This window comes from Pleurodeles waltl, chromosome 5 (assembly GCF_031143425.1).
Source record: "Pleurodeles waltl isolate 20211129_DDA chromosome 5, aPleWal1.hap1.20221129, whole genome shotgun sequence".
Classification (NCBI taxonomy): domain Eukaryota; kingdom Metazoa; phylum Chordata; class Amphibia; order Caudata; family Salamandridae; genus Pleurodeles; species Pleurodeles waltl.
The window spans coordinates 1488521674-1488549479 of record NC_090444.1 but is presented as its reverse complement, the minus strand read 5'-3'; the positions used below and the strand labels follow the sequence as shown (position 1 = coordinate 1488549479).

The 27806-nt window shown below is 42.3% G+C and overlaps 1 protein-coding gene across 9 annotated transcripts in view; it reads right to left on the bottom strand.

The window, feature by feature from the left end:
- Positions 1 to 2084: 2084 nt before the first annotated feature.
- Positions 2085 to 27806, bottom strand: part of DST (dystonin) — a 1789835-nt gene continuing 1764113 nt past the window's right edge. For 8 of the 9 annotated variants that reach the window (XM_069235771.1, XM_069235778.1, XM_069235775.1 and 5 more), the window contains 5 exons: positions 16497 to 16658; positions 15676 to 15875; positions 15237 to 15347; positions 10903 to 11026; positions 2085 to 2487 (listed from right to left, as the gene is read on the bottom strand). In XM_069235771.1, coding sequence (XP_069091872.1) covers positions 2234 to 2487; positions 10903 to 11026; positions 15237 to 15347; positions 15676 to 15875; positions 16497 to 16658 — 851 coding nt within the window. In that variant the 3' untranslated portion in view covers positions 2085 to 2233. The remainder of the gene's footprint in view (positions 2488 to 10902; positions 11027 to 15236; positions 15348 to 15675; positions 15876 to 16496; positions 16659 to 27806) is intronic. The other variant, XM_069235781.1, reaches the window with a different exon arrangement.

Here is a 27806-nt window from a genome sequence, read left to right as displayed (position 1 = left end):
ACAGCATCATCTTCAGAGCAACTGGTTCCAACACACCTCCCGCTCAGCCTGATAAAATAAATGTTTCTTGTGTGCAAAATACTATTTCTAGGATTGACACTCCCAGATATAGGATCAGCAAGAGCAAGAAGATCAGAAGTGAACTAGAAAAAAACATCTACCTCAAGGTTCTGAGAATCTGGCATTCCATCATGGAACAGATACACAAGCGCCTTACCCTCTCTTCATTTCAGGAACAACTAAAACTCACCTTTTCAAGGAACATTTCAACTGGAAATAACAGCATTTACTCTAGCCCCACATGGACGCCAGATGAAGAGAACCTTCTTTACCAGATTCCCTCCCTGGTACACAGCTCTTTTGTTTTTCAACTGTAAGTACACATGCATACAAATAGGCAATTCAATTTTCTACATCCAGGGTGACTAAGGTACAATATTTCAGACATATAGGGGGTGATTCTAACTTTGGCGGGCGGCGGAGGCCACCTGCCAAAGTACCCCCGCCAGAACACCGCTGCGCGGTCAAAAGACCGCCGCGGTGATTCTGAGTTTCCCGCTGGGCGGGCGACCGCCAGAAGGCCGCCCGCCCGCCCAGCGGGAAACCCCCTTCCACGAGGATGCCGGCTCCGAATGGAGCCGGCGGAGTGGAAAGGGTGCGACGGGTGCAGTTGCACCCGTCGCGATTTTCATTGTCTGCTTGGCAGACACTGAAAATCTTTGTGGGGCCCTGTTAGGGGGCCCCTGCAGTGGCATGGGCACTGCAGGGGCCCCCAGGGCCCCAAGACACCCGTTACCGCCAGCCAGGTTCTGGCGGTCAAAACCGCCAGAACCAGGCTGGCGGTAAGTGGGACAGAATCCCCATGGCGGCGCAGCAAGCAGCACCGCCATGGAGGATTCCCTAGGGCAGCGGAAAACCGGCGGGACAACGCCGGTTTTCCGTTTCTGACCGCGGCTGTACTGCCGCGGTCAGAATGCCCATGGATGCACCGCCAGCCTGTTGGCTGTGCATCCTCCGTCCCCTACCCTGGCGGTCTCGGACCGCCAGGGTAGGAATCACCCCCATAATGTTCTCATAGGCACCCTCACTGCTGTGAAGACATTACAGTCTTGGGACAGTGATGAACTCTAAAGTATTAGAATAAATAAGTGCTTCCACTTTAGAAACACCTGTAGAATCTGCAGCTTTGTAGCAAATATGTTAGAAAACTGTGCTGTGAAATTCACTGATTGGCTTCAGTGTTCTCCTGTCATCAAACTTACTAGACAGTGTCAGGCTTAGTGAAGGGGGCTGGTTGGAACAGATTTTCATGTGTTGCCAGTCCATCCCTGTATCCAACACCTTATTGACTTTTCCAAACCAAAGGTAGACATTGAAAACAGACCAGGTAGATGAACAGTTTTTTTTAAATACCAGTGGCCCAGACTTTGGTATTCCTCAATACTGAATTGTTGTATTCTAGCGTCAAAACTTGGGAGTCAGTTACCACCCATGCAATTCAGGGACATCGTTTATTTCATATCTCTCTGCGAGCAAAATTGCTTTAATACAAAATAATTTCATACAGTGCTACCGCCCACTCAAGCAAAGAAAACCTCACATTTACATGAATGCACTTAATATTTGTTTTTGTACAGTACAATAGTTCTAGTAGCCAGGATAACTCTGGCCTCGGATAAGTTAATGGCACAGACAATGCTGCAAGATATTTTAGGACAGTGTCATCAGTATCCTGTTGCTTACAAGTGCTTTAAAGTGACGTTCGTACGTTCTCTAACCATATTAATTTAAAAAATACCTGTTCAAGCTCTTATTGTTATTATTAAGTTCAAAATGCGCACTTGCGACTTTGCGATTTAATAGCTACTAAGAAATGCAGAGTCACCTGCAGACATTCAGTACAGACCTAGTGCTGAGCCTACTGTAGTTGATGTAGGATGATGATTAAGTATACATCCAGAAACTGTTTTAGCATACCTTATGCAAATTGCTGTGTAAACCTGTTAGTGTTTAACTTACAATATTCTTCATTCTCTCCGAATGAAATATGGCAAAACAAGAAACATCAGACACAATTTATACACATAAAATAACAGGACAAATACACAAATAAGGCCTTCTCCATAATTAAAAATCCACCTCTCGCAATATTTCACAATAATTTCTACATAATATTTTACATCTTAAAAACTTAAATATTTAATGCACAGGAAGAGAGCTCGAGTTCATGACACTATCTTTTGGAGGTCGCACTCAGCTTGCTAGCCGGCGCCCTCCGTTGAGGCGTGGGGATTTTGGAAGGCCTGCCTGATGAGGGCCGAGATCCTGCTCGGGGAGACGGCCTAGTGGTGTCGCGTGCGGCGTCTGTCACATCCGAACACACAGACTGAATTTCTGAAATGTCAAAGTCCGATGCATCGCTGCTTCTACGGCTGCCGGTCTTGCTACCTGCTCGGCTGTCGGGTCGGCTAGGAGTCTTTCTCGATTCTTGGGGAAGAGAAAAAAGAAAGAAAGAACTATTAAAACAAAAGCAGGTCAGCAGTGGTGTAGATTGGCCTGTACGATTGGGAGGGTGTGAATTAAAATTTCCCAACAATCACGCTGGGCCATAATGTTGAACTAATACAGCAACGAGTTGGCGCTCAAGAGGGACTTTGGAGCAGCGGAAAGGGAGAGGAATGCAGATTGGTAGAGGGTGCTAGAGAGAGCACATTATTTTGTGAAATAACCAACATTTTGGAAGTATTTCCAAACAGATTCAGGGAGGGTATGTGTGCGTTTTTGTTTGTATGTAAAATTCCTGGTGAAATCCGACATGACACCTCACCATACCCAACTAAAAGCCATTCCAGTGCTTGAAATGGAAAAACAGATGTGGAGGTACTCTATATTACCTCCCATCCCTCCGTCGCCTTCCTTTCCACACCAATGAAGCTCCTTGCCTACACTAGACCCCTGCCTTTCCCTTTAAAAAGTATCCCCGCCCCCAACACCTCCTGTACAGAAACAAGCCCAAAACAGCAACTCAGGCGTCCCATACCGGGAGGGCAGAAGGGAACGGAAAGGAAGGCGAGGGAGTAGGACTAGGAGTAATGACATTACCGGTAAGTAATGGGCGCATTAGAGTACATGCTTGTTTCTGAGAAGTGCCCGTTTTCTCCAATTAAAAGTATTACGTTTTTCTTGAGAAGAGCAGGTTCCCTCCCTTTCAAAATAAAAAAGTGACGGTACTCAGTACCGGACGGTAGCGGTTCATTTAAAGCACTGCCTTCACCCAACTATTTATCACAAGATACATTTGTCAGGGTGTGTGACACCCCACACACACACCCTGAAGCTACGGCCCTGCAGGGCAGAGTCCGCACGTGGGTCTAATTTGGAAAACCTTAAGCAATCTAAGGGGTTTGTTTGGGCGAGCTTACAGATTCATTCCATAATACATTGTGAATTTGGTAAGATTACCAGTACAGGAGGGTGAAAAAATATCTGCAGAAAAGTGGAAGGGGCAGAATCTGCTTTTCAAAATAAAAATTCACACACAGAGAGGAAGAATTTTGTTACTCTTACGGACTAAAATAAAACATCATATACAATGCCAGAAGCCACCACTTTTCCGCAGCCTTCTGCTACATGATCCAAGACACTGCAGAACGTATCTAACTATTCTGATTGGCTGCCAATCAGATGAGATGGTGTAATTACAAGAACCAATTTGGACTGGATGTGAGACTATAAATCATACGGTGAAAGAGGAAGTTATCTCAGTAGTTGGGATTTATCGTATTAAATGAACCGTAATTAGTTGCTGTTTTTAGAGGACTCTGTGTGGCAGCTGATCAGATAATTTCAATAGCTAGGGCTACCTGCAAATTCCTGGATTTAGAACTCAAGCTGAGAAGGCACGAGCTGTAACAAACTTGATGGGAGGAGCAACTGGGCACCTTGTATCTTGTAGCAACATACCTGTCAAAAAACTAACACTTAGCAGGTTTCACCCATTTTGTTTGTGTTCTTCCCCTTTCACCCAAAGGCTCTCTTTAGTGCCTGGATTTACCCACATTTTTTTTCAAGAGTTTGACAGGTATGTAGTAGTCAGCGAACCACTATGCGATTGCTTTTGCCAATTTTATTAATTTGGAACTGGATTCTGAAAAAGTGAATTCTCATGATGATCCACATCAGTAACTGGTGAAGAGAAAGAAAATGATTCTTTTGCCAACCTCCTATTAGTCCGGGGCATGTTTGGCTGTAAATGATTAAATTGCGTAGAAAGAAATTTGAAAGATATGTTATGAACATGTGATGCAAGTCCCCTCTTATACCAGGTCCCATTACCTAACACTACATGCTTCCACTGGCATGTCATAGTACAGACCATGAAAAGTATTGCAAAAAAACTATAAGCAGCAGGGCCTACTCTAATCATAAAGCAAATGGTTGAATGTCAATGTGTTATGGTGGTCTCAGACATAAATGCCAAAGTAGCTAAACTCTGTCAGAATACGGGTATATGGATTCCATACAATTAAGCCTGGCTTGTTAGAGTATTATCAACTGAGCAAACCGGGATTGATAAACTGTGTCAAACAAACAACTGTACTTGTGCATTTTAAGGCATACTGTAAAGATGTATAATGCTGAAGAACAGGTCACTTCCCTTTGGTAACACTCTTTCTGGTAGAGAATCAAACTGTATATTCATCACCTTTTGAATGCTTCCCCAGGCATCGAACTGGATCCGGAAACATTTGAGCAGTACTTCTCCACACCAGCAGGAGGCACTGTGGGGGCACTGAACCAACACCATTCCTCTCTGGAAATTACATGTGGTGCCAAAATAGGCGCCAGAGGCTGCGCTGACATCAGTTACTTTTGAGGCTCCCCCAGGCGAAGAGCCCTACAACAAACTGGCACTGACCAGTGCGTAGATTGATAGACTTGGGATCTTTTTAGTGGACACAGTCCAATTCACAGAATAGGGAGGATGGGAGGGCTGGTGAGGAATTTACAGTTAGACGTAATTTCTACCAGAAAGAACATTCATCTATGTGTGGGAGAGACCTTGCGCCACCTCTGGGTTTAATTGCCACTTGTGGCCCACTAGGTGTTGACGGCTAAATTTGTCTGCTCTGACATCTGAAGATCCCACCAGGTGGTTCACCATCAGGAAAGGTTCTTGATGCACAAGCTATTTCCAGAGGGGCAGAGCTTCCTGGCACAGAGTCCATGACCCCATCGCTGCTGTGTCTGTTATAGTACCACATATCATTGGTGTTGTCTGTGAGTGTCTGCACCAGCCTTTCCTAATGGAGGGCAGGAAGGCTTTCAACATCAAGTGAATGGCTCTCAGCTCTAGAAGGTTGATGTGGAACCTGGCCTCCACCAGAGGCCTCTGATCTCTACCTCTCCCAGATGGCTGCCACAACCCGTAAGTGATGCATCAGACACCATTTTTAGCTCTCTGTGGTATAGGAAGAACGGTTTGCCACTGACCTAGATGTGGTCGAGCAACCGCCACTACAGGTCTTTTGCAGTCTCCTTTGAGGACTTGGTTGGATAGATCCCCTTGAAGATGAGCCCAATGAGACTTCAGATCCTACTGTAGAGCCTGCATCCGTTACCTCGTATGACTGAGCAGCAAAATGTAGGAGGCCATTAGTCCCCGCAGCCTCAGAGTCGAGGACATCTGAAATCTGAGATAGAGGCTGAAAGATCTGATTCATAAGCTGATTGTCTTAGACTCTCCTTTCTGGAGGATAGACACAAATCTGGACTGTATCCAGAATGGCTCAGATGAAAGGGACTCCTGACTTCCAAAGATGTGCTACAACCACCACCATCCCGTTTCAAACCCAAGGGGCACTGGTGAGACCAAAGCAGCGCAAAGCAAACTGAAAATGCTCTTGTCCCACCATGAACCACAGAAAGAGCCTATGGACCTTAAGGACGGTGATAAGAAAATAAGTGTCCTGCATGTCCAAGACTACCATCCACACTCCAGATAGACAAACAGGACATGGGCCAGAGAGAACATCCGGAATTTGTCCTTCCCAATGAAGGTGTTGAAGGGGTGCAGGGTCCTCCCTCCTTCTTCAGCATCAGGAAGTAGCAGGAGTAACAACCACAGCCTACTTCTGATACATGCACCCTTTTGGTAATACCCTTTGACCAGGGTTTGCACATCCTGCTGTAGGATGGGCAGATGATCTTCCGTCAGTCATTCCGGGGATGGGGAAAGGTGAGGTGGAATGGCCAGGTAGGGTAGGGCATACCTCTTTGGTACACTTCACAGGACCCACCTGTCTGATGTTAAAGTCTGCCATTCCGGTAAAGATTCTTGGATCCTATCTCCAACCGGATGACTGTGCTCCACTAAGGGCATGCTAAAGTGGTTTGGAAGGTGGGGGCCGCAGAAGGGGCGGTAGACTGATTAGTGCCCAGTCCTTGGCTGAGGGACAGGTGGTTACCATGACCTTGGCTATGAAAGGGCTGGAAACCCTGCTGAGACTGAAGTGGTCTTCTGAATGAAATGACCAAGTCAGAGTCAAGGAAGTGTTAAAACGACTGGCACATTTGCTTGGTGTGTCAGACAAGCCCAAGGAGCATTCTGTGACCATGCTTTCTTTGAAATGGTCCAGTGCAGAGTCTGCTTTGTCTTCAAAATGGCAAGTTCAGTGAAAGGGCATGTCCATATGGCCAAGCTGTACATCGCCGCAGAAACAGGTAGATCTCAACCAGGTATAGCATTGAATAGAGATCCAATGGCCCGTCCAATGGAATCTGTTGTTTCTAGGCCACAATGGATAGTAAATATTGCAATGTTACAGCCATCATGTATGGTTTGAGTCAGTCAGAGATGTGACCCCTGAGAGAAACTGAGGTACAGAGTCCCAAAGAGTGTTGGAATAGTAGCCTAAAGGCAGCTGGCATTGACCTTCTGGAGAACCAAATTTGTGGAAAAGATACCCTCTTCTCAAAGGTCTCTACTCTCTTAAACTACCCCACTGGAGCAATAGTCAGTAGGGTAATAAGGTTTGTCCAGCTGGTGGACGCTTGAACCGCCAACCTCTTGGGGAAGAGTGCTGAGTCAGAAAAGCAGGGTCGTTGGGGGCAGGGTGATAGCACCTAGAATGACGACGCTCCTCCCGCATCACATCAGCTAACTCATGAGGTGAAGTCGAAGAGCGTTTGTTTTTCTTTGACTTCTTCTTGTGACCCGAATTTACTGAGGACTCGGAGTGGGATAAGGACAAATGGTGATGGCACTGCGCACAGTCTCATGACCTTCCTCTCGAGAGAGCCCAAGAGCAACGTGGAGCCGACTGCCATGCCTCTATGAGCTTTAAGGACCGCTCCCTCAAAGCCTTCGGGTTCATGGCACGGCAGTCGGAGCACGACTTCAGGTCGTGGTCGCGCTCCAAACACCACAAGCACATGAGGTGCGGATCTGTCATTGACATCATGCGGAGACAGGACTCACACGGCTTGAATCTGGTCTTAACAGGAAGACATTGCAACACACCAACAAGTCAAAATGTTCAACAAAAGGGTAGAAAAATAAGTAAAAAAGAGACTGATGGTAACTCTTCTTAAGATCTGCGTGTAGGGTGGCGCAGAAAGAACTGAAGTCAGCACACCTGGGTATTGCCTATATGCAACTGCAACGTCATCACTGCGACCACAATGCCAATGACGGAAGCGGAGTCCGCTGACACCACCTGACAGCGCGCAAGGGTACTGCTCGAAGAAAAATCTCTGGATACAGTCTGACGCCAGGGGGAAAATTCTAAGTTAAGTAATCTGCAACTAGAAGTCTTCATCAGGTGATTCCCTTGCACCTTCTCAGATGCACGAGTGGTGGGAAGGGTCTGAATCCTTCTTGAATGTTTTGTATTATTGCTTCGAGTTACCCGAGGATTTGGAGCACAACAGCAATCATCCTCATGACCAACGTCTGGACCAGGAAAGGATTGAGACCAACATTAGGACTTGGACCGGTGTTGGGGTCTTCTGATACTTGGTGACATAGAATTTTTCCTCACGATTCTGAATGGCCTTTGGATTCATTGACACACAGTCACTGCATGTCTTAGAACCTTGAATCGACCCCAGGCACCACAGGCAAACCTAATAGGAATCTGTCACAGACATTTGATTGCAACAGTCCCTACACGATTTACACCCTGTCATCTTGGGAGGTGACATTTTTCCTTACACACTGGTTTTGAGAGTTAAAATGGTCTTTAAGAAATGAGAGGCAGCTCCTGTTCCATATCCAGTGGCACAGAAAGAAAGGAACTCAAGTCAGCGCACGAGTAGCACCTATACTGACTCTGCATGTTGCTTCTGAAGTGGAACAACGTTAGTGTGGAAGTGCACAGGGCCACCCACTGGGGTGCAAAAGCTCAAAGGTTTCCTAATACAGTCTGACACCTAGGAAAGTATTCAAAAAGTGAGTAATCTGAGGTTAGAAGTCTATCAGAAACGTGATTCTTTTGTGTAAAAACATACTCAAACTAAAGTATATAAAAACATTGCAGTATCTTTGGTGGAGTTGGCCAGATGAATAACTGATGTTTGTGTGATTGATTTTTGTACCCCCTAGTACTGGTTGACCACATAGTCTATCAAACCTCCATTAAAGCAATCTTATATATTTGTAGTGTGTGAGAAACATGTTAAACTGACAAAAGAGGTATTCTACCAGAATATCCTATTTTAAATATCGTCCTGTAAAAATGTCATAGTCTTAATAACAGCTGCCATAATACCTTGAAAGTTAGTATAACCTCAATCTATGTACTTGATGATATATATTCTGCCAAGGGAAAGCTATGTGGATTTACAAATAGTAAATCATACCTAACCAACACAAAAGTGCCTTCATAATATTGTGGCTGAGATATTTTCGGAAAAAAGCATTTTTGATTATGGCATTCTGACATTCAACCAGCAAAATAGTGCTGACTTTCTACCATATATGCAATGTGGAACATCATTATACTCAGGCTATGTACCAGACACTCTATTTTTTACTTAAAATTTTACTCAAGGCACTAAACTCCCAGTGGCCAATATTTTACAGATTAAAATACCTGGGAGGTTTATAATGCTTGCTAACAACAATCTCACATTAAACTAGGAATTTTGCTACAAATACCCATGGAATCAACATTGCCTTTGTCACATAACATTAATCTTGAGTTTGAGTTTTAGGCAGTGGAGTCTGTTATTTTCTTGCAGTAGAGTTTCTCAAATATATCATCTAAGATTGCATTCTGGTTCAAGACCATATAAGCACAATGTCAAATTGATGGGATTGTATACATATATTTTATTCTTTGCAAATGTTTGACTTGAGCTCATGTTAATCCACAGCATAATATGTACTGCATTCACTCAGTTGGATGCTCGTGGCTAACCTAGAAAAATTAGTTGAAGAACCCAATATCAGCAAAACCTAAACTGGGACTGCACTATGCATGAACATTACATTTGCTTTGATTCATACCCCTGCACATTGTGACTGGGCAAATAAATAATATGTAGAGTGTGGATAGAGGAAGGAACTACACAACCATGGTGAATGATCAACAAATACTTGGCGGCCCATCATCCTATGTTTTGTTTCTAGTTTACTCGGACAGGCTGAAGTAAACACAGGCGAGATGGTGTTTTGTGCTGAATTAAAGCTTCAGATGCAGGAAAACTTCAAAATGAATGAAGGGAAAGATTTTCCCACAAAACGATCTCAGACACGTTTACGGCGGTGATGAAGTGAAGACTGAACTAAGATCTCTAGGGCTAGAGTCCAGAAACAAAAGACCACCACAGACTTTGAAGTTATGCCCTGACTAATTCAGGTATATTAGTGGAATGATTACCCGTCAGCAAAGGTCTTTGTTGGGACTGCAGAAGCCCACTATTCACTGATGGGAATCTGAGTTACATTATTTGACTGATTTGGACCTTTATATTGGAAAGTTTTCATATGTCAGTACTTTTGTCAGATCTTGGAAGATTAATGTAATTGTGCAATTTTCTTTATGAATTAATTTGGAGCACTGCAATGCTGTGCTTGTCTCTTTATGTATAATTCAGAGCACAAGATAATTAGGAAAATCAGTAGGATTAGAAACGCAGTCAGTTGGAACACTAGAAGTCTTTTTTCATTTGCTGCTCTAGGTCAGTCCTTCAGTCAAATAATCAGTTCTGTTTTGAGGACCATCTAGAAAGGAACTCCATTGGTTCTTCCCTCAGATGAGGGTTGAGAGGCTTCCAGGATTTAGGGTCATGTACACCAAGGTGAATGACCACCATGCATTAGATATCACAAAGGTTGCTGCTGTATTAGGTGAGTAATGGTGAACTAAATTGTTGCAGGTATGAAGTGGGGAACTAGGTATTGCAGGGACCACAGTTCTTTAATCAAGCAAGTATTGTGAACAATCCTTAAAATTTGAAAGTCAATGCTTCATTTCTCTAGGATCCAATGGAGGACTTTAGTGGCAGGCCTAATGTGAATATCCCGGCAGCCTTATTCGAGAGGTTTCTGAATCTGTTTATAAGTAGCCACACAAGTCATCACCAGCCTTCCTGTATGGGCTATTTAGCGTTAAATCTGAAGAAAGAAGATGATTCTTAGAAATAGTGTCAGTTCGACATCAATACCTAAATATAATGGCATGAGGTATAAATGAGATGACTCCCAGATTCTAACTTGTGGGTGGTACCAGGCGGAGGTCTTACTCTTGGGGTCAGTCAAAGGGAAGTGTATTAAGGTCTGATCTTCCCAGTGTTAAGATCTTGGCTATGTCTCCATTTAGACAGATTAAGTTAGTTATTGGTTTGTGCCTTGTGTTTAAATTGTTTGGATTGAGAGGCATAGTATTCACCACTCACCTGCAAACTGCAGCCTGACTCTTGTTGCTGCTGTTGATAAGATACTGCTGTCTTCACCGGACTGGAAACCTTTCCCTGAAAGATATCCTGGTAACCGAAGTTTGCTCCCCTGTATCGGAGTCCCCTAGAGACAACAATACATATCATATGACAATTAAGAAAAGTAAGGAATCATAATAAAATATCTGTCATGAGTCCATAAAGTAATTTGTGTCTTGTGTTGCTCTCCAAAAAAACTCATACTCAGAGCACCAGTAATGAATTTTCAGTCATGGGTATCTGCTTGGCTAAACATCACCCTTCTATATGAGTTACTTGTTCCAAAAAATGTGTAGAATAAGGAATCATCCTAATGTTCACACCAATTGAAATCCTGAGAGGTACATGACAATTAACACCCGTATTGTTTGTTCTAACACTAGAACTGTGTCACCACTATACTGTGCATGCCCATAGAGACACATCACGTAGTCTACTAATCTAATTGCACGCATGTGATATGAAACTATATGTGTGCAGCCCCCTTATGAGCCTTAGCCTGATCGTCATGGAACTCATAAGATATGGTGCTCTATCGGTTATCACTATAAACTGGAATAAATCAGTTATCTTTCCCCTTACAGCTAACAGCCAAAGAATTACACCTGATATCTCTCTGGCTTGGTGAGAGGACTCTGTAAAATATTTGGGAATATGAATTAATCGTGACAGATTCAATTAACAGAGAGAACTATGGCCAAGCTATTTCCTGCCTGGAAGACAAGATTGCAAGGTGAATTAAACTCCCAATATATATGGCAGGGCGCAAAGAGCTGACTCAAATCTTGACACTTCTATCAATGCTCTATTATTTCCTTAATAACCCAATCACACTAATCAAAGCATCTTTACAAACACCGTGCTCTCTGGTGATTAGACTTGTTGAGCTAGCAAACAACCAAGAACATTAATATAGCCATATAACCAAGGAGGTTTTGCAGCGCCAGACCAAGAATTATAATGTCTTTGCACACAAACACATTTTGCTATTTCTTGTACTTACCCCAGCCTCATACACTGGAAACAGATAACATAAACTTAGCCCACTCCAAGCAGTTATCGTCCCATGCACATATAGGCGCCAACCTACAAAATCCACAGCACAGGCACCAGAATAACTAGAAAGTAAAGCGAGGCCAGACTTCATTTATTCTCCTGAAATCCCACTGATAAGGCACTCTGGTCCACCATTAACTGGAGAAGAAAGGAAGCAGCACAATTGTTCAAACTGAGCATAGTGAAACGGGGGCAGCTGTATCCAGACAGAAACTTTATGGCTATAAGAACAATCACAGGCGTCGTGGAAGCACACCACGTGCCATTTTTCTTCACCACCAACTTAAGATCACATCAAAATCAACCACACCTTCTTTTTCCAGGAATATAGAAAACGTATGGCTTTATCTCTCCTATTATCCAAAAGGCGTGTGGCAGCGCACTGGAAGAGGCAGACCACAGACACGCACAATTTGGCTGCAAGACCTTAAGCATTGCAGCGAACAATTGCAAATATATGCAGAACTACAACCTATAACCTCCGTGCCCAAGGACATATGGGAACATGTTCACACCTATTGATTAAATATAGCTCAAGAACGAACGGAACTGGGTCTGACCACCGAATTCATAGGCTGGTTCGGCACCCATGCACTGCGAATGTCTGGCATATACATGGGAAAGAGGGCCTTAATTTAAGATTAGAGTACAGTAAACTGTAACTGTGTACTTTCTCTGCTCCGTTTATTGTGGAGATTATTAGCACACGGTGTCAGAGTAACTGCACTGTTTAATGTTTATGTATACATTCTAAATAAAAGTTAAAGAAATAATAAAGAATCATCTTTCATTAATATGTATTCCGTAATCTACTTAAATGATGGTACTGGAGCCATCTTCAGTCCAAATGTAGAAGAAGCTTGAGGACAATGAGTACATCGCATGTTCACAACTCCTTTGACAACAAAGGAGTGGCAGCATTCTGTGTTCAGCCCATGAACACTTTTATAGGCCTCCTCCTCTGATCAAAGCAAATCCCTCGTCGATATCAGTCCTACAGACGAGGCCGCACAAGCATCTGCGGCCCATTCTGTAAAACAAAAGGTCCCGGGGGCCACAAAGCGAGAGCGCACGCCCACTGCGCCCCTGGGGCACGGTCTCCAATGCGGCCCCAGATGTCCAGGAGTTAAAAGATGTCATGGGTATGGGGAGAAGCGGGGGCTGCGGTGCCCGCTCCCTTACTCCCGAGTAGCAGCTATTGCCTCCGCAGCAAGGGTCCTTCATAGGCATTTTGAGCCTCAGAGGAGTAGCCATGGCGGCGTTGTACACCGGCAGTGGCTCATGCAACTATGTTGTATTGTTTACGCAGACTACTCTAACATCTTGCAGCCCACCAGGATGTGCTACGCCAGTCAATACATCTGTGTTCTCTCACAATTGGCCGTTGACTCTGAGCCAGGCCAATGACATCAGGGTGAGATGTTAATGGCCCGCGCAACTGGCTGCGACAGGCTGAGTATTTTTAAGAACTTTTATATCTACGCTGACAATTTAGTTTATGCTTGTTTACTGAGCGTTTAAATACCTCTCACTTATACCCGGTCTTTCACTCACGGACTGACTGGGGATTAGTCGAGTGACAGCTAGACATCCCTTTCATCCCCTGGCAGGGGCTGGGCAAACCAATGTGCAGGCACACTCCGGCATACAGATTTGTTTTATTGTAAGATCATACTATAGCTGTGTTTAGGATAAGCCCAAACCTTGAACTATTAATGGGTCGTGGACCTTTAATGGCTTGTACAGCTCTAAGGTTGTACCATGGCACAAGGGTGTGTTCTCACAAGGCAATCCCCGTTTCACTTGAACAGAACCGCTGTAACACGATGTGCAGATGCTGCACTGTTTTTCACTGAAACCCAAACCACTCTGCAGGCGCATTTCTGATTTGCGGTTACCTTTTAAAAGTGTACCACAGTCTTTAAAAAACTGGAAACCTCACTGGTGTCCCGAGCTAAACAGTAAAAGAGTAAACTAGCTACCAAGCTTTCCAGTCTTAATGCAAACCAAGTTGTTTGTGAAGGATGAAAGGCCCGCAAATTAAACACATCAAAAAGAAATACAATGACAGCCATTCTACAGATAATGTAATCCAAGCATAAATATACACGCTTGCACAATTTAGAATGAAGCTTCCATTTTAAAAAACATGTCAATGAACTATGCTCTGCGCGTTTTGTTTAGTGGTGTTGGTATTCATCAGAAGTTACTGTCTGTATTAAGGTAACACGTTTTCTGTAATCTACCAGTCAATTCCTCCAGTAAACACTGCTCTGAGACATATGGATAACATAGCATACTGATAGGGTGAGCATTTAATCAAGGTGTTTAGAATGACAAAACATCACAGAGCTATGGCGCCTAACGTGTATCAGTTTTATGGATCACATGCTGCTTTGCTCACTATACACCCCTTAAGGAATAAGGCGCACCCAGGTGTTTGAAATGAGGTCATCCAGAATTAGGATGTGTAACTAGATTTGTTTTGTTAAGATTGGTGTGTGGGCTGACTTCAACTTCCTTCCATGGCGTGCAAAGTTGGCCACTAAATTGAGAATATTTTAGACCACTGCCCTCTGATAACTTTAGGAAATAATTCCAAAAGGTTGTTTTGTTGATGCTTGGGGTCACTCTGCTCAAACGTACATCCTTCATCACAGGCCTATTTGAAGCAGGGGGAAAGAAAATGTAACCACTATCACAGATGAGGGCTTCATTAGACATCACATAGTCAGGAAAAGCTTATTCTGTAGGCCTTATTCTTTCGGAAAGGAAAAATCAAAACTGCTGACTAAAACTAAATATAAAATGACTCACTGAAACAAGACCGAGTCCTGAAATTTTCACATCTAGCTCAGTGCATCATGACTCAGAATACATGTATTGTACCGGCAGCTCAGGTGGTCATGTATACATATTTGGAAAATATGGATTACACACAATGAAAAAACAGGACACAAGACAAGGGTCCTCTGAGTCAGTTCATATACATATTACCATTGGTGCATAAAGGGCGAAGCCACAAACTGCATTGGACCCATCAATGGAGATTTAGTTGTGCAGGAGCAGTGAAAGGAAGAATGTCAGGCAGAAGAAACACATATTGCAAAGGTGCCAACATTCAGGAGTGTATTAGTGCGCAAGGAGAGGTTTGCCAAAGTACTGGAGTGAATTTCTAGAGTTAGTGAAGTGATAGTTGCAGATCACAGAAGGTACTGGACCATAAGCTCTGTCTTTACCTCTGTAGATAGGGCTGGACATTCAGGGGACTCGGGTGTCTTACAGGGTGTTGATGTTTTGCTGTTTGCCAACCATGGCTTACCATAATTGCGTGCTAAAGGGTGGCCTGTCTGCATGAAATAATTGTAAATCAAAGTATGAAGACAGCAGGTTAAGGAAGGTGATTCACCCAAGCAGTGTACAGTAACAAAATGTTTAAATATAGCAAACTAAAATTAGATCTAATTATATCTAAATAATTAAAGGTACTCAAAAAGCACGATTTTAAAATGCATGGTTCGATCGTCATAATGTAAGTTAAAAAAATGTAATGGAGATTAGAGCATTTCACCATTAAATACATTTAAACGTTGTTTCTTAATAAAATGTTAATATTTGCCTTGCTTACTAAATATGTATTATTGAATTGCCTGGCAATGACTTGTGGACAGGACATACCTTGGGCGTGGTTGTCCCAGGAGTCTGTGATGTTCCAGGTTGCACGGTGGGACTGGCCCCTGAATTGGTTCGGTTTGGTGAAGCACCTCGTGATGACGGTCTGGACTTCCTCCCCCTCTGTCTGAAAGCCGCCATGCTCTGACTGCCTCCATCGGGCAACATGAACTTTTCCCGCAGTTCCATGTTTGTCCTTCCTTTAGCTGCAGCAAATACAAAACATGCTTCAAAACCACACCAACACCACCATACACCTTGTAAACACATACAAACATTATGGAATGCCAACATAAATACAGCATAACAGCCCGTTATGTGTATCAATTTGAAACCAAATTGTGTTTTTTTGATATAGCGTGTGAATTGGGAAACCCTCTGTCAGATGGAGAGAAGGCACAGGACTCTACCAAATTGCCTTTGTTGACTGGAATAGATAGCAATGGAGTGCTAAACCAATGGATTTCAGGGGCAGAGAAGCTGTTATTACACAAATAACACTTCTGAAGAGTAGAAACTATAAAATAAACTAAAAAGTGCACCTATATATGAGGCCACAGAAGAGGACCTTTACAGTAACAGCTGCACCTTTCAGCAACATGCAGTGATTGACATGAAGGAAATGAGGCCTCTGTTAATGGTGGCGCCACACAAGTACACATCAAAACACTACAAACACAAATATACAAAAGTAGCACACTCTGGAAGAAACAAGATGACAACGAGCGATGGTAATTGGTTTCAACTTGTGCATGAATCAACAAGCATGTGCCTCAACATCAAGACTAAGGTGAAGAAAACGAAGCCATGCGAAGTAAAATAATCACCCAGCGGGAAAAAGATACATTCTGGAGCAGGAGAAAGCGAGGTAGTGAAAGCGAGAGACTGAGCAGGCCGGACAAAGAGAGACGTTTGCCAACCTATAAGAGTCTGAGTAGTAATCGAAGAATTGGATTCTGAACGTAACATTTTACTTCCATGATGATGAACTAGAAAAGAATGACAGAATAGCAGTCACGTTAAAGAAAAGGAGAAGGATTACCATAAGAAGAAGGAAAAAAGCACAGCAAAAGTTATTAGAACTTTGACTGAAGTAGGAGGATCACAGGCTACAAGGTGTGTGTGACAGGTTAAGCCGGTTCCCTCTTCCAGTTATAAATACAACGCCAATAATCTCTAAATGATTGGAGACAATATTACATTTATGTTGTTGAACAAATATCAACATATATCAAGAAAGAAATATAAATCATTGTAAATCTAAAGATTATTGGGAATTCCAAAAAAGGACGTTTTTACTGCTTTCAGGTTTTGAATTACAGTGAAAATTATAAGTAGACTTGCAGATCCTGGTAACAAAACTATGAGGTCTTTGTGTGGATCGAAGCAGTTTCACTGTTGTCACCAATAACTTCACTGCGGTGCTTCTAAATCAATACGAGGGGCCTTATTTAGAGTTTGGTGGACAGGACACTCCATCAGAAGTGTGGACTGTATCCTGTCCACCATATTAAAAGGGCATTGTAGCCGATGAACTTGTAATATGGGGTCAGGATATCCCATATTTGTGACAGAGTGTCTCATCAGCCAGACTCTAAATAAGGCACCAGGTTTGTACGGATAGCTGAATGGAAACATAGTGGACGTAATGGCACCTTTCAAGCCTTAAGTACAATGAGTGTCGCGCTGTTAAATCTTGAGGTCCTAAAATTGTAGCAACAAAACTGTTGTGCTTCTGGCTATCACTAAGAATGAGTTAATGTTTCCATATTGCTACATTTCTCAAACACACAGCACCTAACGCCTACAGTGTAAAAGTTCTATCTCAGCACTGACCCATGCATCCATGGTCATATGGTAGAGAAGGGCACATTAGGTATATGTCTGCTTGTTCATGAAGATGCCATTAAGGTGACATTGCAGCTTGTATTTGGGGAATAAGGTGCTTCCAATCATTGATTCATTGCAAAAGGTAAGGTCTTGCCCGCACCACAATCTAATGAACAAACAAATTAGCTGCTTGCAGTCATATAATGCCCTATCTAGTAGATAGTCTACCTTACTGCAGATCCCCCATCTTAAAAATATTCCCTGGGGCCAGACTGAATCCCGAATATTTAAACATCAGTGCGCCCGTATGCATGTAGGTGGTCCCGAGTTGCTCCTCAAAGTCATCATGTAAGTCTTGTGTTTTTACTTCTGGATCTTGAAAAACAGCAAGATCCTCTAGACTCCCAACTAGAGTTTTAATCATGCTAGATGCAGTTACAAGGTGACCAGGTTGTGATCTTCCACATAGGTAATGTAAAGCCTGTAACATATTAGTAAAGGGATCTATGGCTAAAAGGTAACCAAAGTTGATAAGAGATAAAATAAGTTATTGGCCAGAGTGCATATAAGTTCCTTCAGCACTGTTACTGGTAGTGCACAAAAAAGTGCTCTGAAGCATACTTCAAGAAGCTTGGAGGTATGGTCAGGTGCACCTTGGGAGCACTCAACTGCTTCTACGTGCATACACATGTGCTATACCCCTGACTGTTGCTAACCTTACCAACAACTAAGATGTGTCTTTGGTGAAATCATTCTAAGTCGCTCACTGGCGTGCAAAATTAGGTGGTTATTTCTTAATTACTTACGAGTAAACTTACTCTGAATGTTAACCAGTAATCTTTTTCTGACTCCTTTGAGCCTACCGTTCCCAGGGACAAGCAACCACCACTGTCCCCTTTCTCTTCTTTCAAAGACAATTGTATCTTTCTTTTGTTTATATGACTCCTCTTGTTATGTTCTAAAAACCTTCCATCACCCTTTCCTCTTCCTCTGTCCAGCAATAATTCCACAGGAAGTAAGGGTTGGAGGTAGCACATGACTGTGATGAGGAATTCTATGACTCAGAGTAAGGGAGATTACAGGTATGCATTCAGACCATGAGCTCCTTGTAGGTCTTCCTTGACCCAGACATTATCATTTAAGGAACAACAAGCAATCTGTCACAAAAAACACAGACAACAGTGGATGCTAGCAAATTTATTCAGTAATTGAACAAAGAAAATGTGCTGCTAGTCAGTGAACTGCTGACACAATACCTGTCTCAAAAGGTGAACAGTCTCTTCTCTGTAAAGGGCAGTGACACAGACATATTATTGAAAGAAACTCCACAGAAACCTACCCATGAAGAAGCAATCGCCCTTATAGATGTCTCATAGACCCGTTCAGGCAAAGGAACTTGGGATGATTGCATAGGCTTTCTAATAGCAAATGTAACCATCTACTGAGATATGCAAGTGATGGCTTTTAAACATTCACTGATAAGCCAAAAGAAACATAAAGGGCCTGACAATGGCTACCAGAAATAGAACTTTATATGTCAGGAAAGAAAAATGGTTCTTAATGGCTCAAACTGTGTCTTTTGTAAAGCTGGCAACATTAAAAGCATATCCCAGGAGGGAGCGGATGATTCAACCACTAGCTTACGATTTTGAAAATTCTTTCAAAATCAACATGCTAGAATATTATTTTGGAAAGTAACTTTCCATGTCTCCCTGACAGCTCCAATTGCAGCTAATTGACTTCTCAAAGAATAAGGAGACAGGTCTTTCATAAACCTATCCCTCAAGCAACCGAGTATCTTGAAAGGGTCACAAGACTTAGCTTGCAAAAAATTTGAGTAACACTACATAGAACAAGCATTTGCAATGCAAGCAGTCTCACGTTTGCTTGAGTTCGAGCAATTAGCATTGTAAACTCCTAACCAGACTTTTCTTGCCACATAAATTGAAAATGAAAATAAAATAGTTTCACATAACTAACTGGACTTTTCTTGCCACATAACTGAAAAGTAAAAGTTTCACATAAGCGAGCTGACGGCCGCCATCAGAGCAAAGCAGACACACAAACGGAAATAAAAGTTCACTCGTAGTGAAACTTAACGGCAAAAGTGCAATTATCTACTTAACCGGCAAAAGTGTAATTAACTATGTAACAGGGTCGATGTCATGCAAAGCGTTCGACTCCTGCCCAGCAAGATCGCACTGCGTAAAAAGAGAAAAAGTGGTCCAGAAACCCGATGGAAAACAGCGAGCCTTGTAGGTTTCCAGTAGTTGGTCGCTGTGCTCGAGGAGGGCTAACCACCGGAAAAGGCATGACGTATGCATGCCTTTCACTAATGAAAGCAAGCAGATTTTAAAAGGCAAGCCCACGAACCAATGAAAGACACCGACGAGACATGGGCGTGGTTTGAAGCCCAACGAGAGGTAATAACACAGGACGGAGCGCTTTGTGCTCGCCTGTAAAAATGCTACCATTGTCTTCTGTTCCATATAAGAATGGCAGGGTGCCTAAATTTCTGAATATCGACAGTGACCTTACAGAAGTGACCTTTTCTTTGGAGGTCTAATTGTTCAATTTGTAACTAAAGTCACTGCTTTGTTGGCATACAACAGATTCGGTAGAAGGAGATGAGATGGAAGACCTGGAGAGACCCATGGCTGTTATATTAACAATTGCTACTCTAGCAGGAAACCCCAAGATGCAATAAACATTATTGAGCTCCCCTCCTTCCTAATGTTCACAAAAACCTTTGGAAGGAGTGGGAAAGAAAACGCTGAGGCCAATGGATTGACACTCTATTTACTTTCTAAGGATTGCTGTTCTGACAAACTGAACAAAACATTAGAAGTTCTGGTGAACAGATCTATTATCAGAACACCTATGGTCAGTATGACCTGGGGAAAGATGTCTGGATGTGGACAAATACTGACTGGCGAAGGCAAAATTCAGCTCAATCTGTTGATATGCATATTTTTCCTGCATGGAACATAAGATGTGGACAGACCCTCAAGAGACAGTTTTCTCACAACCACATTGATTTGGTTATCCTATTCAGGAATCAAATCCCCTTTTGTCTGTTGGCACCTGATTTTCTTTGCAAGCTAACACCTGTACCCCATCTGTCAGGCACAAAGTGAATAATCACTCCGAAAAGCTGTGAACTCTATTTAATTTGAAGAGTGAAAAGTTTCTGACTGTTCTGAACTTTTTTATTCAGAAGAATTGCCCCTCATCCCACATGACTGACATAATTTGTAGGAATGATAGGAGGTGAGAGAGTAAGGTGAACCACCTTTAATAAATGTTTCACATCTTGCCACCATAACAGCTTTCCTTCGATGGTTAGGTTGATCGGGATTCGCCTATCGTACACCCTTGATGTTGGAGACTTGATAGTTCATAAGTCATATAACATGGGCCTCAGATAAACCTCATCCTTAGGGGTAACAGAAACATATATATTTTAGCAAGTTCTCCAATCACAGAGCCGGGACCATTGATAGAAAGGAAGGCCTTGTGCCCTTCCTGATATGTACTTCCTTAAACAGGATTTACCATAGACTATCATGCTCTATTCTGTCCAAAGAAAGGTAAAGGTTCAGGTGACTGCACAGCCTGCAAAATACCTCGTCAAAGAGAGCCTGTAGGTCAGTTGTTATATTCTGTTGTATATTGAAAAAGCTCACTTCCTGTGTATCTCTGTTGCTAAGCAACCACCAATTAATGAGTAATAACCACCACAACAGTCAGGTGTAATCGTGTTAGCCTGTGTTGTAAGGCTTGCACGCCCTTTAATGCAGTGGAAGAAACGGAAGAACCTGAACATACTGCTCACTGCAGCAAAGTAGTTCTGAGAGCTCTGAGACAAGTATATGCATCAATGCTGCATACATGCTCAAGTGCAGCAAGTGAGGAATACCTGACTCCATGCCTAACAAATCACTTTAAATACCTACCTCATTTCCACTATGGGGGCTTACATTCCTAGTACTTAAGACAGGAAAATCTTCAGGTGTGAGAATGGCGATGGAAGGTTTTTAGTACAAAGTGGGATAAGTGGCCATATAAATTCAAAACTTTTGCAAAAAAGAGAAAGGGGGCAGTGGTGATTGTCTTGCACTAGGGAGGCGTTCCATGGGAGCTGTATGCTAGTTGGTTTTGATGCATTCACATAATTACCAACCCTGGTAAACTTGGGAACGTGCCAAAGTCCTATGCCTCCCCAGGTAAGGTGCATCAAGGAGCAATGTCTCTATTTCTCCCCCTTTCTATGTATGCTGCATGCTGCAGCACACAAAGAAAGAGGAAAAAGTCTTGCAGGATTATTTTTGTGCAGGAAGGTGCCTCTTCCTCAACAAAATCAATTCTGCATGGAAAGCAGGCACCCTTGCACCATGGTGCAAGGGTGTCTGTGTTGGCGCTAGGCATACAAAAGGGTGCCAGCACAGACAGAAAGGACAGAAATTCACTGTATTGGATTAATAGGACACATTCCTGCCCTTTCCCTGTGACTCAGGGCAGCACAACAAGGTGACTTGCTGTCCTGCCCTGCACCACAATGCCCATAAATGTGGGGCTATGTTTATAGCAGAAACGCATAGTTTACCCACAATGAAATAAAGAAACTAACAGGACATTGCTTAAAAATTGGCACTGAATAAAAATCAGTACAAAACAGCACACAAAGTACAATATGCTGATTCTGCTAGCAAAAAAAATATATTTTTTAACTCACAAAGAAGACTGTTGCAATGCGCTGTTTATTTTTTTTAAAACAAATGGTAACACTCTCAGAATAAACCAATTAAATCGTCCCCTTGCAGGAACGGTGTGACCCCCAGGCTGTTTAGCTTGATGAAGCAAATTCAAAATTAAAGCTTTACTTCGAGATGAGCATAAATATTGGGAGCTCAAGAACATCAAATAACAGATAAAACAAAGCATTTTAATAACTTTGTGTGTTTTTACCAAGCAGACAGTAAATTCTTGAGTCAGCTTTGTTGTCATCAGAGGATATTTGCAATGCCTCATTTATGCAAATATATTTAAGTAGTGGCAGCAAATGTAGATTCTCCAAACGAGGCGTCAGGGGAACCTGGATTTTATTAACAACATGGAGGTTAGCATTATTCATATAACCGTTTATTTGCCATTTCCTGCAGCAATTAAAAGCCTTACATGACATCATAAGATCTAGAACTAGAACACATAAGCAGCATAAAATAATCCCGCAACATTCCAAGCCTTCCTCTATAGGACCTGCTCCATAGCATCTGTTTTGATACAATTGATTTCACTTCTCTGTTTCTCCTTCCTGTAGTCCAAAATTAGAGGACATCATTACGCCATCAAAGCCTATTTAACACCACACCTGCAACAGGCTTCAAGTAAAATTACACAAAAATGCCTGCATTCGACCAATCTGCTGCTCCTAAAATGTTATCCAAATGCGGTCGTGCCTGAAGTCTTTGCTAGCCATAGCCCCTCAAGCGGAATGTGTTGCAAATCTTTCCAGGCCCATACCAGCCTCATCCATCACACAAAGCACCCATTTAGCAATTGTTGCAAGTAGTACTGGCATATGATGCTTCCTATCAACAAAGGCAACTAATAAACCCCATCCAACCGAAATTCAATCTTTCTTTTCTCATATTTCAAAAACACGCAACTACACATAATTTAGAATTCTACCTAAAACTTTGATTAAAATAAAATGGAGAACGTTTTGTTCATCACAAAATTAAAAGCAACACTTCATCTAGAACATAGGTAACAAACTTGTTATCTATATACATAGCACAAACATCCGATGCTCCCCTAAATGAGAGACGACATAACAATGATGCTAACGTACATGACAACTGTTGCAAAGTTAAATATCCATTCACGTGCCACTTTTCAAAAAGCCTAAAAATTAAATTTACACCCCACACAGAGTTATACTTTGTAACTCTCAGCTTTCTTAGCCTAATGCACTTCACGACCCCAGAAAATAACAGATGAATTCTGACTGAACTTACATTTACCCAACAGTGTCCACCAGCGACTCCGGACCAGTAGCAGTTAATCAATCCTAACAAAAAACTTTAGAAAAAAAATCAGAAAGAAAATTGACAACTCTACCACATACTCTTCTGTGGTATTCAAATCCCTTGCAAAGCACTAATGTACCCAACAAGCGTCCTGGTATCTCTTCCTATTTCCAAGTGTTCATGATTCTCTGAGCTGAGCACACCTAAAGTCTCTTCCAAAAGGCCATCACATTTTTGGCAATCCCGGATATCTTCCAAGCATGAAGGTTCAGGTCTTCTGGCTCCACCAGGAGATGCTCCTCTCCTCCTGGCCCTAAAAGCTTCCTCTGATGAGGTAAAATTAACTAAGGTTCCTTCACTGCTAATTCTAAAACCTTTGGAAGCCATGCCGGTCAAGCCCACAAAGGACTTATCAACACCAAATGACACCCATCTTTTCACTTTTATTAGAACTGTCTGAATCATAGCAATGGTGCAAAGTATTACCCTCCAGATTCATCCAGTCTTGGAGAAATGCTTCCACTGCTGAGAGCTCCAACAATAATACATCCTCTGTCAAAAACACGTAATCCCACATTGCTCTGAATAAGCTCACAGGTTTCAAATGTTGAGGTGTCCTTTAATGGGTAGCACCCGGGACCTGCATGTACTGAGGAATATAACAGACAAAGCACTTGAGCTAAACCTAACAAGGTAATTGTTTTCTCTTTTCTCAACCACATTAACTCTGCATGTATCTTCACTACCTTCCGACAATGCAGTCTCAAAGTCGCTTGAACAGTACCCACTTAGAAACCCAAGAACTCCAAAACCTGACAAGGACACACATTTCTCCTTGTTGACAATGAAACGCAAATCTACCAAAATATGCACTGCTCTGTGTACTTGATCTTGAGCCATGAACAAGAAATTGTTCAACTACATAATCATTTGTACTTCCCTCTCTCGAAGATACCTTTTTCCTTCTCTAAAAAAGTTAACTCGCTGGGTTCTTTGAATTGCTCAGGGATCAGAACAGATGCTATTGTCTAACCTTGAACTGATGTTAAAGCCCAGCTTTTGCTTGTGATTTTTATTTACTCCTCAATAAATAAACTTTATCTTTTTTCAAAGATAAACAAGTATGAATGCTCATACCTACCTTGCTGTCCCACGTGTTGCAATTTGCCTATGGACCTCGGTTTGACCATTCCCACTGAAGGAAAAATCTAGTCTCAGACTCAAATTCTCAAAAAGCACCTCACCCGTGTTACTAATAGTGAGATCTTGTTGAACATTCAGCCAGGGAAGCATCCCCTTCCCTGGTCATTGCAAAATAACCATTAATTTAAAACTGTACTAATTGAATTCTGAGCCGTACCAAGAGCCATGACTATACAAACACACTTGCCAATGTTTTTGACAAATCCTTCCCCAAATAAGAGACCACTCGGTCTGCACTACATGCTTTTTATTAGCTAAATCAGCTAAAAGAGCTGATTTGACACACCACAAAAAACATATTGCTCCTTAGCTCCAGTTTTCCAGGAGTGCTACGTCAACTTTCACTCCTTTGCAGTGTGCCTCCTAGGCCACATCAATGATCCTAGCCAAAATGTTGGAGGATTATTACATACTGGTTAAGTGCCCTATTTAATGATTTGATGACATATTGTGCAACTGTTAATTGCTGCAGGTAGTGGTAAATAAAGGGTTGCATGCATGATGATAAGCCTCCAGTCTTGCAGTAAAATCTAAAGAGCATAGTAAATGTTTCTCTTCAGTCTTGAACATGGAACAAGCAGCATTCATCCCGTTTCCTAAGGGGATAAAGTTAACCATGGCTACTCACTAAACATATACCTACATTAAACTTTTTATCAGTATGTTTTTTTTTTAAATGGTGATAGATCATATCCAGTCGAAAATGAAGGTGGGGAATGGTTGACATACAGAAAGTCAGGCTTACAACTGCTAAGAAGCACTGCACCTGCATTTATGGGCAGCTGGATCTGGGAAATGGTGTCGGACTGGTAGGTCACAGTCTCCATCTTGATTACTGGACCAGAGCACTGGACATCACTGATCTGGACTGAGACTTCTCTGACAGGGAGAGCTTAACATATCACTGTGGGCAGTTTTACATCCACTAATTTTTAACACAAACTTTATTGTATTTTGTTAGGACATGGCTATGTTTAGAGTATCGGTTGATATAGGAAGACAGTTATGAGGCCTATGATGTTACAGTGATCTCTGATCCAGTCAGAAATATTGCAAGCCATTGTGGTAATGCAATTAAATAACAATAAATTCTAACCCCCTCCACCCTCCCAACCGAATGGCCATGTCGCCTAACCTAGGACATCCAAATATGAATCATCACACAAAAGGGGAAATAAGGAGGAGCATAGAAGGGGAGGCGAAGATAAGTACTACATCTGGATGGACAGGGGAGGGAAAGGAGTCAACCAAGCCACCAGCTTTAATTATCAATCACCCACAGCAGTGTAGACAGGCTCACAAGGTGTAATGGGGGTTGACGGAACAAGTACATCAGGAAGAATCACAAATTATTTGCTAAAGTTGGGTAGTCAGGGTGCATATCCTGTGCTTTACACCCATATAAAAGTGCATCCAATCTCAGGGAGATGGGCTTTTGGCGGAGACTGTGGCATGCCTCTTGACGAAGAGCATTAGTCTCCACAAGTCCCCAGCAGGTAACTGTGTCCTGCCATTTCTCTAACCTCGGGGCTGTCAGGGATTTCCATTGTTGCACTATAAGCCTCCTCGCCAATGATAAGGCCAGATTCGCAAATCGCAGTGCAACTTTAGTTATATCTACTTGATTATACATCAGTTGCAGAGTACCTGGAACTTTACTCTTCAACCTACAGAAGTGCCCACTGGCATAGCTGATGGGGAGCTGTGCAGTCCATTGTACCTCTTTGATGATGACAAACATATCTTTCTAGGAATTTATGGGAAATCTATAGATGTCAAAGGTTATGAGATGTCTGTATATGGTGCAGCAACGCACCTAGAAGACTTGGTACATTAGAAAGCCTCAAGGCAAAAACCATGCTTCAGTTCTTCATTAGTCCTGAGCTATTCAGTCACACCTCTTACCTTTGCCCCACTAGAAGACAAACCTGTTAATGTATACTTTACCTTCAGGAATCACAAAATCGTCTAGCTGGGAGAGTCTCAGTCTTCCATATTCAGACCTTAAAGAAGGAACTCTGTTCCTATTGGCTCCTCTACAACACCTCAAATCTCTAGACTAATTCATCATCTGTCCTGCAGGCACCAGCTTCTCTGCACTGTTGTTACCCAACCCATCCCATTATAATGTATTGCATATACCACCACCTTTTAATACCTGTCATCCCTGCACTTGCAAAAGGAGGCACATATCAGTCGAAAACTATGTATAAAGTGTTCCATTCTCTTACAGAGCTATTGCTGAGCTTTAAAGTCACAAATGCATTAAAATTAAATAGAACAATGTGAAACTCTAAGCAATGCAGAGCTGAGTCATTCTTATAATTTATGGGATATTTGCCTTAAATCATTTGATTGGTGTTAGGAACAATTTAAAGTGACCAAAAAATCACAAACAGAGTGCTCATTAACTAACAAGTTCAAACTATAGTAAATGGTCACATGCCCACGCTTCAATACAGCACAAACTTGATCTTGCCCAGACCTCAGAAATAAGAAACAAAAGAGGGTGGACATGAAATCTCTTAAAGTTGCCAAGTTTCTTTCAAAGGTCTTTATGCCTGTGTACTCTTTGCATCTGTTAAAAGTTTGTTATTAATAGGCTGTACACTGTATTTCTTTTTTCTACATTTATTTTGGTGTTAATTTCATAGGATGCTTTGGGATATATACAAATATATTCTACACCTCATTTTGGTATACGCCTCCTATATAAGAGTCAGTAGTTGATGAACTTATCTCAGATTATGGTAGCTTACGCTACATTATGTCTTTACAGTTGTCAACCCTTCTCTTAGAATGCAGTTGAAGGTGAAATACAAAACAGAAACAAGTGAACAAGCAATCAAATAGCTGAATTGCAGCTTTCTATTTTAACACATTTTTTCTCCTCAATTCAAAATATAGTCACTCTTAGATGTGAGGTCTGGGGAACTACAGCTGAGGCAGACAGCTGTAGTTTGTATATGTCAATATTGAAAGATTATGTAGGACTATGTAGGACATAAAGGGGGTCATTACGAGTATAGCGGGCGGAAAAGGCCACCCGCCAAACTCCCACGGTCAGGTTGC